At 40.1% G+C, this 15,943-nt stretch overlaps 1 protein-coding gene across 6 annotated transcripts in view; it reads right to left on the bottom strand.

Moving 5' to 3' along the window:
• Positions 1–15,943, bottom strand: part of Satb1 (SATB homeobox 1) — a 96,917-nt gene that overhangs the window by 55,672 nt on the left and 25,302 nt on the right. For all 6 annotated transcript variants that reach the window (XM_029471561.2, XM_085832619.1, XM_085832620.1 and 3 more), the window contains exons 3-5: positions 13,036–13,212; positions 12,152–12,278; positions 11,269–11,392 (exon numbers count right to left, since the gene is read on the bottom strand). In XM_029471561.2, coding sequence (XP_029327421.2) covers positions 11,269–11,392; positions 12,152–12,278; positions 13,036–13,212 — 428 coding nt within the window. The remainder of the gene's footprint in view (positions 1–11,268; positions 11,393–12,151; positions 12,279–13,035; positions 13,213–15,943) is intronic.

The following is a 15,943-nucleotide window of genomic DNA, read 5'->3' as shown; positions in this document are numbered from 1 at the left end:
CCTTAGACCAGACTTGACTACCTATAGATGAATTTTCTTAACAGTTCTTTATATGTCTGTGGAAAAATCAAAAGTCAAACTTGAACTTGCCATCAAACACATCAAACACACAAGAACTTACGCAAACACTATTCTGATAGAGATTCTTTGTTAATGGGGTCTTGTTTGAATCCCAGAGGATATAAAAGACCACATATAGGATCTTTCCTTTTTTAAAAGGCATATCCTATGAGACGGTGGCAGGGCCTGAATGTGTTAGAAATTAACAGGTAGTCCCCATCTGGTATTTGGGGGTGGGAAAAGGGGAACTGTGCTTCCATTTATGAGAGTAAGTGACAGGGTCACTAAATGTCATGCCCTCTAATGTCCTTCCTTGTTAGCTGATGTCCCCCCACATTTTTCACTATGCAGCTTCCATTACATTTTAAGTTATTCTCTTGAGAGATACACCTTTGAAATCTCAATTTGTTAGGAAAAGAGAGATTATTGGTAAATCTCACTTAAACTCCAGTGGTCAGAGTGAGGGAGGGCTCCTGCCATTCCTGAGCAATCCTGATGCCTGGAAATGGCATTTGCCCCCAAAGCAGTCAGCACACACCACCCAAGATGAACACACTATAAAGTTCTGAAGGAATCCTGAAGGAAGTGGAAGACAACACAACCACCGCTGCTCTCATCTCACCCAAATGTATCTTCAAAAGGTGAAGCCATCATCATTTTGCCAAGTGCAGACATCTTAAATATCTGATAGCACAAGTCACAGCTTCTATAGAAAATGTTGGTGCAGTTTCTGTGCTTCTTCCATGCAGTTAAAGTAATTTTATACAAACACCAGGTAATATAATTTGACCAAATTCTCCACCCTGTCCTCCTTTCTTCTACAATAAAACCTTCAAACCACTTAAATATGCAGAGCTGAAACAGTAAAGCATTTGTTACAAAAGATCTATCACTAGTAGTATTCGTAAAGGTATATGATATTTCAAAGCAAGTGGACATAACACAGAGAAACCTGAATCCCCACTGTCTCTTCCAACAGGGTTAAGAGTCTGTGAGGATTGTCTTTCCAAAGACCCTAGGGAAGAATCAATTGTGCTATATACACAGCACTCCTCAAGCACACCCTGTACACATGTCTCCAACTAGAGCTGTGTTTGCAGGAAGCTTAAAGTCTCTTAGCATCTTGCTTGTGATATAATTATTAAAAATGTAAATGTTATTGGGTTAAACATTACAGTAATCTAAATAGACTTCCTAGGAGCACTTTCTTTAGATACGCCTGAGTTTGAGTAAATCTGATTAGATCTGATTTGTCTAAATCTGAGACATTTACACACCGGGGTGATGCTTGCTTATTCCTTCTCTAATGCCCTTGTGTGGATGGATGAATGGCTCATCTTTACAGAAGAAATAATTTCTAGTATCTGAACTTAGAAGGGAATAAATATCAGACTATTTCCTTAGCTCGTGTACAGAGCACTTTCAAAATGCTTTATAGTGCAAAGTAAAAACAAGAACTCCAGTACTTTGAATAATTCACTTTCCAAACACAAATACTTCTGCTAGACTCTGAAGCTATCCACAAGAATCTCAACTCTCTTTGAATTGTTTCTTCATATGAGCAGTTAGAATTGAGGCCATATTGAGTGTGTGAGTGTGTATGTGTTTGGGGGGGTGGGGGTGGTATTCCCAATGTATACCAAGTGTGGGGTCACAGGACCTCAGTAAGGCTTTGAGAAGCTTGCCCGCCCTCCCCATTCTCCAACAGAGTGGGTCATGACTTTGAGTCTGCACAGGCTCTCAGATGTCTACTATGGGATCTAGACATCATATTCTCCTATGATCATTGCCTCACAAAGCAAGCTGGCCCTTGATGTCAGGGATTTAGTTAACACTGTTAGCTCTCACTCAACAATCCCCATGTCTAACATAGATATAAACCAGTATGACCTCTGTATTCAACACAAAGAAAAATAATTGCACTGATCTGGCTTCCTCCGTATCCATGTTAGAACGGTTCAGGGAAAATGCCTCTGGTCATCACCTCCTCAAGGAAATGGCACTCCCTCATTGGGATGCAGGGCCTGGCACAAAATAAAGAGTGCCACCCACGTTGGAGCCATAGGTGCTCACCACAGACAGCTGACACTCAAGTCTCCCGGGCTCTACAGAATGGCTGAACAGTTACCTACGTTTGCAATTCTCTCTAAATGCTGGACCTTTACACAGCCAGATTTTTTTTTTTTTTTTTTTTGGTTTTTCGAGACAGGGTTTCTCTGTGTAGCCCTGGCTGTCCTGGAACTCACTTTGTAGACCAGGCTGGCCTCGAACTCAGAAATCCGCCTGCCTCTGCCTCCCAAGTGCTGGGATTAAAGGCGTGCGCCACCACATCCGGCCACAGCCAGATTTTTGATCCTACGTTCAGAGCCCTAAAGGAAGTCTGCCATGCCAGAGCCTGGCTTTTGAGCAGCCAAGGAGGAGACATGAGCCAACATGGGGTGAGGCCTTCAGGTTAGCAGGGCCAGCACCTGTCTGTCACCCACTGAGCTGTTACTAAAACCTGACAGACCCCCTTTAATCTCTTCCTTAAATTTGGGAAGAGAATGGACAAACTGAAGTATTAGTTTTAAAACCCCTCTAAAAAGGTAAGCATGTGTAATAATAATGCTACAAATACGTCAACAAAGTTCACACTTAACTCTGACATAGGATTTGCTCATTTTTAGCATTTTTATACTGCTGGGCCACTGTACTCCCAAGACCATTGTTCTGCTTAAAAACAACTAAGTTCTGCAACCTATCAAGAACATTTTATATACACAAAAACACAAGATAACCTGGGGTCACAGGTAAGTTTTCCTAAGCAAAAGCTCAGAAGTCATTTGCCCTTAGTTAGGTAAACATCACATGCATGCTAACTAAATACAATCTGGAAACAGTTTGCAAAGTGGGATTTGTAGGTGACAATGTCTACAAAGCTCTATCAATAACACTGCTAAGATCACCCATGAAATCAGTGTGGAACAATCATATGATACCGCCTCAGTTTAGCAAAAATTCCTGAATTCTTGCAGTGTGCTAATTGTTGGAACAAGTAAAACTTAGCCCTAGGGCTTGTACTTGCTCAGCAGGTAAGGGCACTTGCTAATGACCTGAGTTCAACCCCAGACCCATGGGTAGGAAATGAGAACCAACTTCAGAACACTGTTTTCTGACCTCCTAACACAGTCAATTACAATGGTCTTTTTCCTTTATAGGACTTTTCAGAACAACATAGTGTTGGGTGCATGAAGGGTAGAGAGCTGGGGGTGCTGGAGAAAGGGGTGAAAGTGTTTAATGAGTTAACATCCTCTTGACACTGCATTGTCTAAGATATCCAATCTGTTTAAGGGACATAAATTGAAAACAGATTTATATATTGAAACACAAGTTTCAATCACCCCTCACTTTCATTAAAAGTGTCATAATTTTATAATGATTTTAAAGGGTGATGCTAAAAGTATCTATTAGATGAGTTTCGTGTGTGTGTATGTATGTATGTTTATATATATATATATATATATATATACACATATATATAGTCTTTTACATTTCACAAGTTTTGAGTTGTTTACACTAATACAGAAAAAGAAAAAGGAAAAGAGAAAGAAAAAGGAAAGGAAAAAGAAAAAGCCTGAATCAAAATATATCTAGGAACCAATTTTTCTTTTCTCTTTTCTTTTTGGTTTGGTCTTTCTTTCTCTTCTTTCTCTCTCTCTCTCTCTTTCTTTCTTTCTTTCTTTCTTTCTTTCTTTCTTTCTTTCTTTCTTTCTTTCTTTCTTTCACACAGGGTTTCTTTGTGTAACCCTGGCTGCCCTGGAACTAGCTCTGTAGACCAGGCTGGCCTCGAACTCACAGAGATCAGCCTGGCTCTGCCTCCCAGGTGCTGAGATTAAAGGCAGCTGCCACCGCCTGCCTACAAGCACCATATAGCACACATGAATGTGATTTCAAGCCTCTCATTTAGACAAACAACATGAGTTACTGTCCACTTTTGAACTGAGAAACTGAGAATTAATTACTCTTCATGGTTTTAGGGGCTGAGAGGACTAACCCATTAGTACCACTGGTCCTTCTACAGAGGAGGCAATCAGAGCCTGGAGAGTCAGCTGCTCACATTTCTGACAGTCATGATGCTTGAGCTAGCTCCCTAAAGTGATGGGGACAGGCAGTGACACAGAAACACGTACGTAAAAAGACAGGAAAAAATATAGCTGATGAAAGCGTTATTCTAAAAAATAAGAAAAAAAAAAAAGAGAAAAATATGAGCACAATTAAAAAGCAAATGAAACCTGGGCATTGATACACAGGCAGGTCCTGTGTGTCACAGAGCCCTTAACTTTCAGTCTGGCCCCACATTTTTGACAGTTTTAGAACAATCAGCAGATAATGTGACAAGTGTGGGACAGTCAATGGTGCCAAGCCATAGTTCACAGATAAGGATGAGATCTCAACCAGCAGTGGCAATGAAGTCTCTCAGCAGTGATGTCTAAGGTATCATTTGGTTTGCATCTTTAACCCTGGGAGTAAACTAGTAAACTAGATCAGCATTTCTATAAGAAAAAAAAAACAAAAAAACAAAAAACAAAATGATAGAATATTTTCTAATGAAAAAGATGATTAAAGAGAACAAAATTTTGAAGAATGAGAGAGAGAGAGAGAGAGAGAGAGAGAGAGAATATGAATGTGCGCAAGCAAGCACAAAAAGCAATGAGCCCCCTCCTGTACATACAAGGAGGGATTCTGCAACCTTGTGAACTGGCCACGATGACATCCCAGCACCCCAAAATAACACTGTACATTTGTATGTCTCTAGCGCCCTTCTTGCACGCATCCCAGGGTGTTTTATGATCTCTAGCCATGAGTTAAAACTAAAACCAAAGAAGCACATGCAATTCCTAATAGAACTATTTTTAAAATGCTAAAACAGAACAAATAACTTTTAAGTCTAGATCTAAAAGTCCCAACAGCCAGTGGTCCTTGCCTCAACTGGCAATGAGCTGCACAGCCAGGCTGCTACTCTCTCCTGTTATGTTAAAGGCTTGCTTATGTTTCTTTATACTCAGAACTTGCTATAATCATGCAGTTTTCCATGAAAGAGGGAGAAATTGGGTGTGTGTGTTTGTTTGATTATTCTGAACTGGAGGGAGGGAATTATGAATTTGTTAGGAGTCCAACTCTGCCATTAAACTAAAGTGAATTTAACAAGAAATCCAGATAAAACCAAACTTGAATTTCAGTACTAATTGAGACAGAAAATGTTCAAAAGCAGTCTAAAACTAGTTCTGTTTAACAAGAAAATCAGTATGATTAGCATGATTTGGTTGTCAGTCCTTTTTTTAACATTTATAAAGTAGTGTTTAATAGCTATTCTTTCAGATTAGGCCCTCTCCTAAGCCTTGGAAATATTCTTAGTCCATACATCAGAAGGAGAAGGACCATGCTCTTGTGAGATGGTAATTTTCCTTGTATTAGTGATCTTAAGGTCAAAGGTAACCTATTCAGATCTAAAACAAGGCCTGGGTCAAAAAAGATTATTATGTGAAAATGACATACTTACACATTATTAAACACTTGAAACTGGCATAGCTTGAACTCTTCAAATTTAACTACTGTGAAGAAAGAGCCTATAAAATATCTGAGATCAACTCTTTCAAGTTATCCAGTTGCTTTGTTAAAAGTTAGCTTTTAGGATTAGCAGATACGAAGGTTAGAAAAAGCTAGCCAGGTAACTGTAAAAATCCTACATATCTAATTCAGCTAAAAATGACCCTGCTTTTAGTCTTATGAAAAGAAAACTCACAGTTTAGAGGATGTTTTCTTATAGTTTAGATACACTGGAATATTGCTAGATAGGAAAGGTTAAGTGATGTCCTGAGTGGCTTAAAGGGACGGAAGTTAAATTATTAAAGTTGTGCCAATTCATATAACTACCATCTAGGGCTGGCTGGCTTACCAATTACATAATGCAGCCCACCACTGACAATGGTGGTCACCAATTAACAATAAAATAACAGCTAATTAGCTTATCAAGGATTTCAGTATCTGACAAAGCAAATACTAATAGCAAATATTAATAAGCAACCCCCCCCCCCGTGAGTTCAAGGCCAGCATGGTCTCACAGAGAGCTCCAGAATAGCAGGACTACGGAGGAAAACCCTACCTCCAAAAGACATAAGTGGATGGATGGATGGATGAGCCAGAGTCCATGGTTGGTAGGATCGAGGAAAAGCTTTGTAATTGTAAAAAATTGAGAAAAAAAAAATCCTCTAGGAATCTCCTCTCAAAGGTATATGGTGTTCAGCTACACATTTATAGCAATGCACTTGGAAGGGGCAAAGACATCAAACACAAAACTGTTCTTCAGGTTAACTGCCAGTGACATCCGGATCCATCAGGGTAGACCCATCCATTGATGAAAAGGCTTACACTTTGAAGCAAATCTGAGAAATTTAACTGCCCACTAGACCCAATAAAAATGCTAAACTTGAACTCTGGTCTTCAAATCATGGCCATCGTGAGCTTAATCACACAGACCGACTCTGCAGGTGTGAGGGGCTGAAGGGAAGTGACCAGAGCTGAGTGACTCTGGACCCTCCCAAATATCGTTTTATCCAGCAAATAATCCTACCCCCAACTTCCACCTCTATGATCTAAGTTGTGCCCTAAATATGCCCTAAATTACGGGCATGAAACAACAGTCCTTTTAAAGCAAGTCAACACACACACACACAAAAAAAAACAAAGCACAAAACACATGTGAGAGAAAATAATCCCAAATTAGAATAAACACAGTGGACACCTTGAAGTTTATCAACACTCCAAGAAAGGCAGTGTGTCGGGATACCTGGAACCACCTTTATCTGTGTGTGTGACCAAAAGAGACCCTAGGTTTAGCTGTGAACTCTGAGTGGAAATTTTCTATACAATTTAGTGTTGTCAATGGCACCCATTCAAACATTCTGTGCCCAAGGTTTCTCATCTGAACACAGGGCTAGAATTGTCTGCTACTTAGAATGAGAGAAATGCCGGGTACATCAAAAGTACCCCAAGAGTTAACTACACACTACATTTCATCTACTAAGAAGGAAGCCTGACACACCGGCAGCCTGTCAATATGTTTTAAAAGTTTAATATATATTTTGGAATGAACGAATGTATTAATATGTGAATACATTTCATAGTCTTATGTGAAATGTGATATATGAATACTGATGATATTCTTAGGAAAGGATAGGACTATTAATATTTAAAATTTTAAGAAATATGTCATTTCAGTCCATTCTAACTATAAAAAAAAAGTACAGGTTTAAAAAGAAAAAACATTTTTATATTCATACCCTAGGTTTTAACAGAGAAAACCTACTGAACCGTAAGTTTATCAAACGCCTGTGGAGATAACTCTCAAGGCTCAAGGAACTAGCCTACTTTCAGGCTAAGTGTCAGGAGAAGAGTGTATATCACTATGTTTTGCAAGCATCTGATACTAATAATTTTAAAATCCCAAATTTCTTGAGATGCTGTCAGGGAAAGGAGAGCTGAAAAATCACTTCTCAGGTGTGGCTTTCATAAATGGAATGTTCAAGCCTATTTCTATGTCTCTATGAATTGAAAATAAAAATGACAATTCACATTCACTTTACATAGGACTTGGCTTAGAGCTATCTTTTCTCCAGGTTTAAAGAAAAACAAAATGAAAAAGGAAACGGTCCCAATTCCTTTAAACGATGGAAACTGTGATGTGTGTGCGCACTTGCACACCAGCAAGTGTGATGAAGGAGGGGAGGTTAACAATCACGCGCAAAGCAGACTGAAATAAAATCTCTCAGGAATATCTGACCTCAGCATTTCTACAAAGAAACATTCATTAGGCAGAAGTAACAATTGACCTTTTACTTAAGGAACCTTTAATGAAATAATCTGTTCTTTTACCAATGCATGTTTTTATCTAATGTTTGATTGAATTCCGTATCTAAACCTCTAGGGAAAACAAGCATCAAATCTAATGTTTTATTGTAAATCAAAATATTTACTTTTATAAGTCCCAATTTACATCCTAAATCCATAACCCTGCAAAGTTTCATGACAACAGGCTTTTTTTTTTTTTGTTCCAGAATCAGACTGTTTTCTTCTCCGGAGCTGCCATTCAGCATGCAACAACCGACCTATCTCACCACATCCACTGAAACACGCAAAGACAACAACAAAGCATCCAATCTCAGATCTATAATGAGCTAAGCATTTTTAACATCCTAGAACATTTCACAAAAATAAACAAGCACGTGATGCGGAGAACTTAATAAACACATGTCACTCTGTTTGGGCAGATTTATGGCAGGAAAGAACTAACAGAAATAAAAGCCTGAGCTGTAAATCAAGCCACATACCCACTTATGGAATCTCTCTGCAGCTGGAGAAACCCTTAGAAATATCAGAGTAAACAGGGCTGCATCAAAACCTAAGCACCCGTTGTAAAGAATCAACACCTATTTTTAATGTACCACTGGGCGAGAACACAGGGCACATCAGTACCCAGATCAGTAATTAACCGGCACCTTGACTTTAACCTAGAGGGGCACCAGCTCCCACACTGCTAAAGGAGGAACCAAGGGAAAGATCCCTTCGACGTCTAAGATTCCAGGTTCAGCTGGACATTGGCTTAGCACATATCAGTCAATCCTCCAAGTGCTGGAGGCAATTGCTGAGCACCCCAGGCAAGGACTGGGTCCTGGTAAGACTCACTCCTAGTCCCTCCTTCCCTCTCCTGGCAATAGATGTTCAACTCAACATACTATTTAGAGATCCTGCAGCCCTGCTTCTTACTGGAATGTTTTAACACATTAGGCAAACATGTAAGGTCCATACAGTGAGATATACCTATTAAATAGTATGCTATATGTTCTCACGTAATCAATCAAAAATTGTATCCGAGGTGTGAACGTTAAAGCACCTCTGGGTATCTGGCTGCACTTTGAACATGAGCGGTATTTATTTGCTAGGAATTTTCAACATACTATTTCTATCATCAAACATCAAGTACAAGAGAAAGGAGAGGTTTGCAAACTCCATGTATATTCTGGGTGTATAGGTCTTAGGAAGCCTTTATCATTCATCTTTCCTAACTTTACCACAAAACCAAATGGGAAGTCACTAATAATGAAAACATTCTGAATATCAGATTCATGGACTCATTCTAGAGAAATAGATGATGATGTTGCAGAATATGAAATAACTTCATTTGGAGCTCAGTCTTTTCAAAATACTAATGTCAAGTATCTGTTGCTTCTGCTAACATATGCTTGCTTATTTCTAGAGATAGTTTTGGGGAAAGGAAGACTGCCATTGTAGCTGGGGTTGCAATTCCAGCCTCGGTCAGTCACTTAGCTATGGTGATGGGTCCTCTGGCTATGCAAGGCCATGTTTCTTTAGAAATTCACCAGCGTACCACTAGCTCCAAGACTAAGCCTTCGATTCCCTTTTGTCATTTGGCTTACTGTGATAACTGCCTAGGCTCAACTCATTTCTCATGGTAGCATTAAGCAAATCCATAATTAATGTACAAGCTACAAGAATGTGGAGTTCATTGCCTCACTGGCTGAATGTGACTACACAATAAATACTTGTACCAGGTCCTCTTGTCCAGCTCATTGAATAGACCTCTAGTCTTTGCCTGAGCTGACTTCCAAAACCAGTAGGACACTAGATCACATGAAGGTACAGGGTATTGCTGCATGGGGTATTTGGAATTCTTAGTAACAACACCATGGTTCATTCTAGGTCAGCCTTCCAATTTTCAAATGCTAATAACCAGGCAACATACTCTCTGGAGTTGTCTTCACCACATGGTCCCAGAAGTAAGTTGCTCTGCTTCACTGTGCCATCAGACTGACTTAACTATTGTAGATTCATTCAAATTACTTTTGTTTTCTGGTTATAGATTCACATCCTCTTTATTTCAACAGTGAGAAAAAGATAGCTGCTGATGGGATACATGAATTTATTTAAAAAAAAAAAAGTTTGGTCTCAAGAAAATGAACATTCAGTAATTCAGAGTGTCTGTGTAGTCTGTGGCTATACCTTGATCCAGAATTGCTCCTGTCCTAGAATTGCTAACTGAGATCAAAGCAGAACTGCAGGCCTCCAATGGAGCAAGGCTGAACACATGGACTACTGGGCAACAGCAGCGTAAAGTCCAAAGGTTTCCTCTTAAGGTACCCAGGAATGCTCAGGAGCCTTTCACAAAAACATACATGGAATGAATATATGCTCTTCAGCATCATAAAGACAAGCTAGGAAAAGCTAGTCACTCCAGAAATGCTTATGCAGAGTAATGCAAGTTCAAAGGACTGGCGGACTAATATTCAAAATTACATTTTAAACTTGAATTCAAAGAAAACTTTAAATGAGCACTCCAATTTTTTACTGTAACCTTTAATGTCCTCAGCAGAGGTGAGGGTGCTGAGGAGTGATAATGCTGTACCATACTCTATGGTGACTATCAGCTGTGACATCAGAAAGAATGTTTGGTTTTAAACTTGGCAAAAACCTAGAGTTTCCAGTCCTTTACCAAAAACTCATTCCAGAAAATGAAATTCAACAATAATAAATCTGTCTCATTTCAAGAAGAAAAGAATAGGAGTCCATTTTTAAAAAGTGAACTAATTCTTCAAAATTGGTTGTAAACTCCTTATGGGCAATAATTATGGACCTTTTGTTCCAGGAAAGAGATTTCTTATATTTATAATTAACATACATACATAATTTACAGTTATTTTCAGCAAACACTTTCTCATTTTGTTGTACTCGAGCAAGCACCCTACAATAGTAGCATGGTCTCCCGCAGCCAGCATTCGGAAGCTCTGCACAGGAACACTGATACTAGCATCCCATAACCCAAGTGAGAAGAAGGGCATGCCACTGAGTCCGCTTCAGAGAGGGCTCAGAGTATTCAGAAGTAAATCTAAGGATGAGCTGGCAGAGTGCAGTGTCTTCTGCCAGACTGCTTTTCCTAGGTACAGTCCCTACCCCACCAAGGGAGAGAGGACATCAAAACCTCTGGTTCAGAATCAGCCAGGCAGATTTTCAAAGGTCACCAGTGGTCAATCACTTAGCATTTTAAACAAATTCTTGCTGCAGATACCAGTTGCTTGAAACCAGGGATCCCCATCAGATCTCAAGTGGTAGCTCGCCCATGACTTCCTATTATTTATGACACGCTATGCTGAGTACCTGTGAAAGGGGGCACTCCTTGGCCAACGAACTCTGGTTCATATCTTTCAGTAAGTCCTTCAGAGCGTTCCTTACTGTGGTGTGCGACCATTGTTCAGGAGGCAAGTCTTCTAGTTTAGGGCAACTATTTGAGACACAGATTAGAAAGAGGATTATTACAGGATTGCATCCCGCTGCAGAACATTCCTTTAAGACAGACAGATTTCATTTTGCGCATCAAACAGATGCATCTGGAGATTGCTCTCGGTCTCCTGATTGTTCCGATTAGTTAATTACTTTATACAACACATCTGCTGTATCGATGCATGAATTATACATCAGCTGCCTGTGGTGGCTATTTTTTCATGTTACTTCTACCTTCCTGCTCTGATGCGCTTGGGAAGACAATTTAAGGTGTACTGCTTTCTCACAAGCCACGGTGAAAAGCATTAACGTATTAACTGATTTCCTCCCATGACTCCGTTCATACGAATTAAAATGACAAAAAAATACATATATAAATAAATAAGATCATGGCAAAAGCGAATAAGGCATTCTTTCACAAAATGTACACAGATGGCACTGTTCATGATATGCAAAAATATTTTTTTCTTAAGTAAACTTTATGTAAAATGCCTTCTTGTAATGCATCATTTAATTGACTAAAAGTAAAAAGTCCTATCTTTTGATAGCACATAGGAAAAAAAAAACATAAATTTCGGGGGGGAGGAAGTAAATTTTAAAGTCATATATTGAAGTTGGAGAAAATAACAGAAGGGGTAAAGTTACCAAATTAATTTGGATGAGCATGTCTCAAACGATGAGTAAATAAAAAACGCAAGCTGGCCCAAGAAGCTTTCCGTCCACACAGTAGGAGGGAGACTATGTCCCTGCCTGGACTCACCTGTGTAACTGGATTTTGAGGGTGACCACATGATACACATCTTGAAGCATGTCTGCCACCGTGGCATCAGGGGCATCTGTCACATACGACAGTGGAACTGGATTCCACTTCCCAACCTGGATGAGCCCTAGTCCAGATAGAGAGGGGACATGCTTAGTGCTGGCTCTCAGGCCCAGCAAAAGACTGCTGCGCTCTTGTGCATTGCCCCCACCACAGCCAACAGTGTTACTTCTGTTCGAATGCTTCTCTTTCCCTCAAAAAGGCAGGTCAATGAAGATATTCACAGCCTAGCTTTCCAAATTGTGAAATTATGTAAATGACTATGGGGTTGTTTATTATTTTGGAAATAAATACCAATCAATAAAACCCATGCATCAGGCCACATTGTCCTAACTTACAGGAAGTTCTAATAAGACATAGCTGAACCGGTTCTAAATGGCTTTATGATTTAGATAAGATTCCCTATTGCAGTGGGAATCAGCATTGAAAAATACTTTACAGCCTATAAAACCATCAGAAACAGAATAAAAGAAACAGAACTAGATATTCAGTCATAAATGCAAATTGACTCTCAACAGTCCATCTGCTCAGATACGCTCCTCACTTCCTTGTGGGTCCTCAGTGGAGCAGATTATTAAGGTCAATAAGCATCCTAATGATTCAGCTGAAGTAATTTAAAAAAAAAAAATTTACCTCGACATTCCACATGAGCAAAATGTGTGTTAACTAAACCAAACTGAATTAAGCCAATTTTTAAAGCCACAGCCTATAAGGAACCAACATAAAACACAGGCTGTAGCTCTCTGAATAAAATGTTCCCTGCTTTGTCTGAGAGGCAAACAGGAGGACCAGCAACTTCCCAGCCCCACAAATGCATCCATTACCTTTGGCTTGGGCAGCAGAGCTGTGTGAATAGCCTAGAGACAGCAACGCCATCTCTATCAGCTGGTTGAAAAGCATATCCTTTCTCACCAATACGAATTCCGCGTGCTCCTCCTTGCAATCATACTCAATGGCGTTTTCATAATGTTCCACCACGCAGAAAACTGGTAACATGGTTCCTATCAAAGAGACAGAGAGGAAAAGATAGAAAACCAACAATCTTCAGAAACAGTCTGGAGGGAGGAACACCTAAGCTATGAAACTAAATCTTCACCACAGTGAGAGGAGCCACAGAGCTTCCCAGGCAGGCTTCGGGGAGACACAGGCACACAGACAAACATGCAGTCATTTACTGTTTGAAAGTTACACAGGAAAGACTTTAACTTCCTTTACGGTGTACCTGCTCATAAGGTAACGTGGCCTCGCCATTCATTTTAATAGTGCATCTTCCAAAATCAGTGAACGCAGTGAATTACTTTTCTGATCAAACAGTAATGCTGACGAGAGACAGATAAGTGTCTGGTCTGATTTGCTTTAACAGCTACACAGTACGCAAACAGAACCCACTGCAGTTGTCTTCGAAGAACCCACCTTCTTCCTGCATACACACTTCTGTTAATAATAGGCTTTACCTGCTTGCGCCCAAATTATCTGAATAGACAATGATTTTTCGGCCTGGTTTTCAGCATTTCCTCGAACTGGTTCCATAAAAGAAACACAAAATGTAACCACACCGATGCTCATAGACACTGTTTGAATGTACAGAACGAACAAAAAAAGAATACTTCTATCTATGACTACCCATTTCATCTATCCAGGAAAAAGCCACTGACAGCAGCCATAAGTCTTAAACATTAACAATTTCTGCTGCAGTAAATATGGTAAAAATGACAGAGTGTAAAAGGAAAGCTGGCCTTCCTGCGATCCAGGAGAGGCAGACTCTGCGTGGGGTCTGCTGCTTCTCTGTTGGCTTTACTTTCACCCAGTGCAAGAGCTCAGTGACACAGGCCACAGGACTGTTGGGAAGGAGGCTTGGTCCAGAAGCCGGAGTCCACCTGCAGTGGCACTTAAGGTACTAATGCAGTACGCTGTCAGACTTCCAACAGCTCCAGAAAAGGGTTAAAAACAGATGCATCTGAACAGTACTGTGGCACACTGCCAGGAGAGTATCATCTTTAGCATAAATGATGACAAGGGTTACTTTAACAGGGCACCCAGGATCCCCAATTAGTTCCACAGTATCCCTGCCTGCGTCGGCTCTATACTCTGGACTTGTACTGAACTGGCAGAACCCTAACTTCTGAGGGTGTGAGCTGCCCATCCCCTGCTCTGAGGATCGGCATGGCATTTCCCTACTGCCTGAGAGGCCCTTTACAAATCCTCTATTTGCTGGTTTCTGCTGAACAAAAGCCGGCCATAAAACAGCTCCATCTTTCCACATGTGTGTCTTCACCTAAGCTCTGCGAAACCATTCACAGGAGACTCCAGCTCTGACAATTAAACCCCTTTAGGTTTACTTAGAAAAGCTCACAAACTCGTTCGGAAGTACCAGCAGGCTAGGCATGAAACACAAGCCGCAGAGCTTGCCAATATTCTTGTCATTCATTCAGCTGTTTTATACCAGAGAGAGAACCCGTCAGGGATCAGAAGAGAACTTGGGGAGACCGCAGCAAAAATAGCAATATGCAAACTGGTGATTTCTTCCTTGGCTTGAAGGTATTTTGGCAAAATCTCTTAAACAAATAAAAACACCCAACCCCTTTTTCTTAGTGCTTTCTCAGCTTAGCCACAATTTTTATCTAGCACCTGTCAAACAGAAACCAAGCACATGAAAAATAAGATTAAAAAAAATAATAAAAAAACAAAACCTCCCAAAAGACTTCTGATTTTTTTTTTTTTTTTGCTGTTTGTATTGAGCACAGACCCTTCTAGAATTAAACTGTATTTCTCAGATAATGTAATTTTGAATGCAATGCATTTCTTAAAGCATTTGAGGAGTGAGATGACCACACTCTAGCTCATAGCTCCTTCTCCTCACTACTGATGTCTGAGGAGTTGGGGTTTGCAAGCCAAAATCATGTATACTGCATTTTCCTCTCATGGAATCAAACAGAGGTGTCAAATAGCTTTTCAGACCTCTGCTCTATGAAATAACTGAAACCTTTTCAAACCACTGAAACAGCCTGGATTGACTCTGTGTTTAATTGATCGAATTTAAAGGTGCCTTATAGATAATAAAGGTGGCTGCGATACGGTAGCAACAGGATCATCTAATTGCAAATCCGGTGCTAGATCGTCTCGAGAACTGTCACGGTTGCCCTCCTGTTACTAGGAGTAATGTTAAACAGGAGCCTTCGCTGGACTGCCTGATTATTCGAGCTGGTGTTTGGCCAGACTTCCAACGACTGCAACTTCATAGCCTTCCTGCTTTAGACAGGGAGCACTGGTCACTGCTGCAAGCTAAAAATACCCCATGATTTAAACCTGAAGGCAGTCTTACAGGCTTTTGCTGGAGGTTCATGAGCCTGTGTAAACAGCACGGCAGCCATAAGGAGCAGGGAAGTCTGTAGAATCCTTGTCTAAAACTGTCCTGGCATTAAAGTTTGCTGTGCAAATATCACATAATACCAGAGACAGCTGAAATCTCCTATTTAGGAATTTATGGAACTTCTGTGTTTGCAGGCGTCAGAAAGTCTTTTTTTTATAGAGCCTCAGCACTACACAGTACAATATTAATGCACTCTGTTTGAAAAGCCATAATAAATTATATTTTTAATGCTCTTACCCTGGCTTAAAGATGCATACATTCTTGGCAAACAATCAATAAATAGGGTAATCATGAGTAGAGGCCAAAGAATTTGCTGAAGGGCTGTTTTTCCATTTTTAATAGATAAAGATCTAACAATACGG

The sequence above is a fragment of the Mus caroli genome, unplaced genomic scaffold (genome assembly GCF_978045245.1).
Source record: "Mus caroli unplaced genomic scaffold, Mus_caroli_1 scaffold_18, whole genome shotgun sequence".
Taxonomy (NCBI): Eukaryota; Metazoa; Chordata; class Mammalia; order Rodentia; family Muridae; genus Mus; species Mus caroli.
This window is presented reverse-complemented; position numbering and strand designations above follow the sequence as displayed.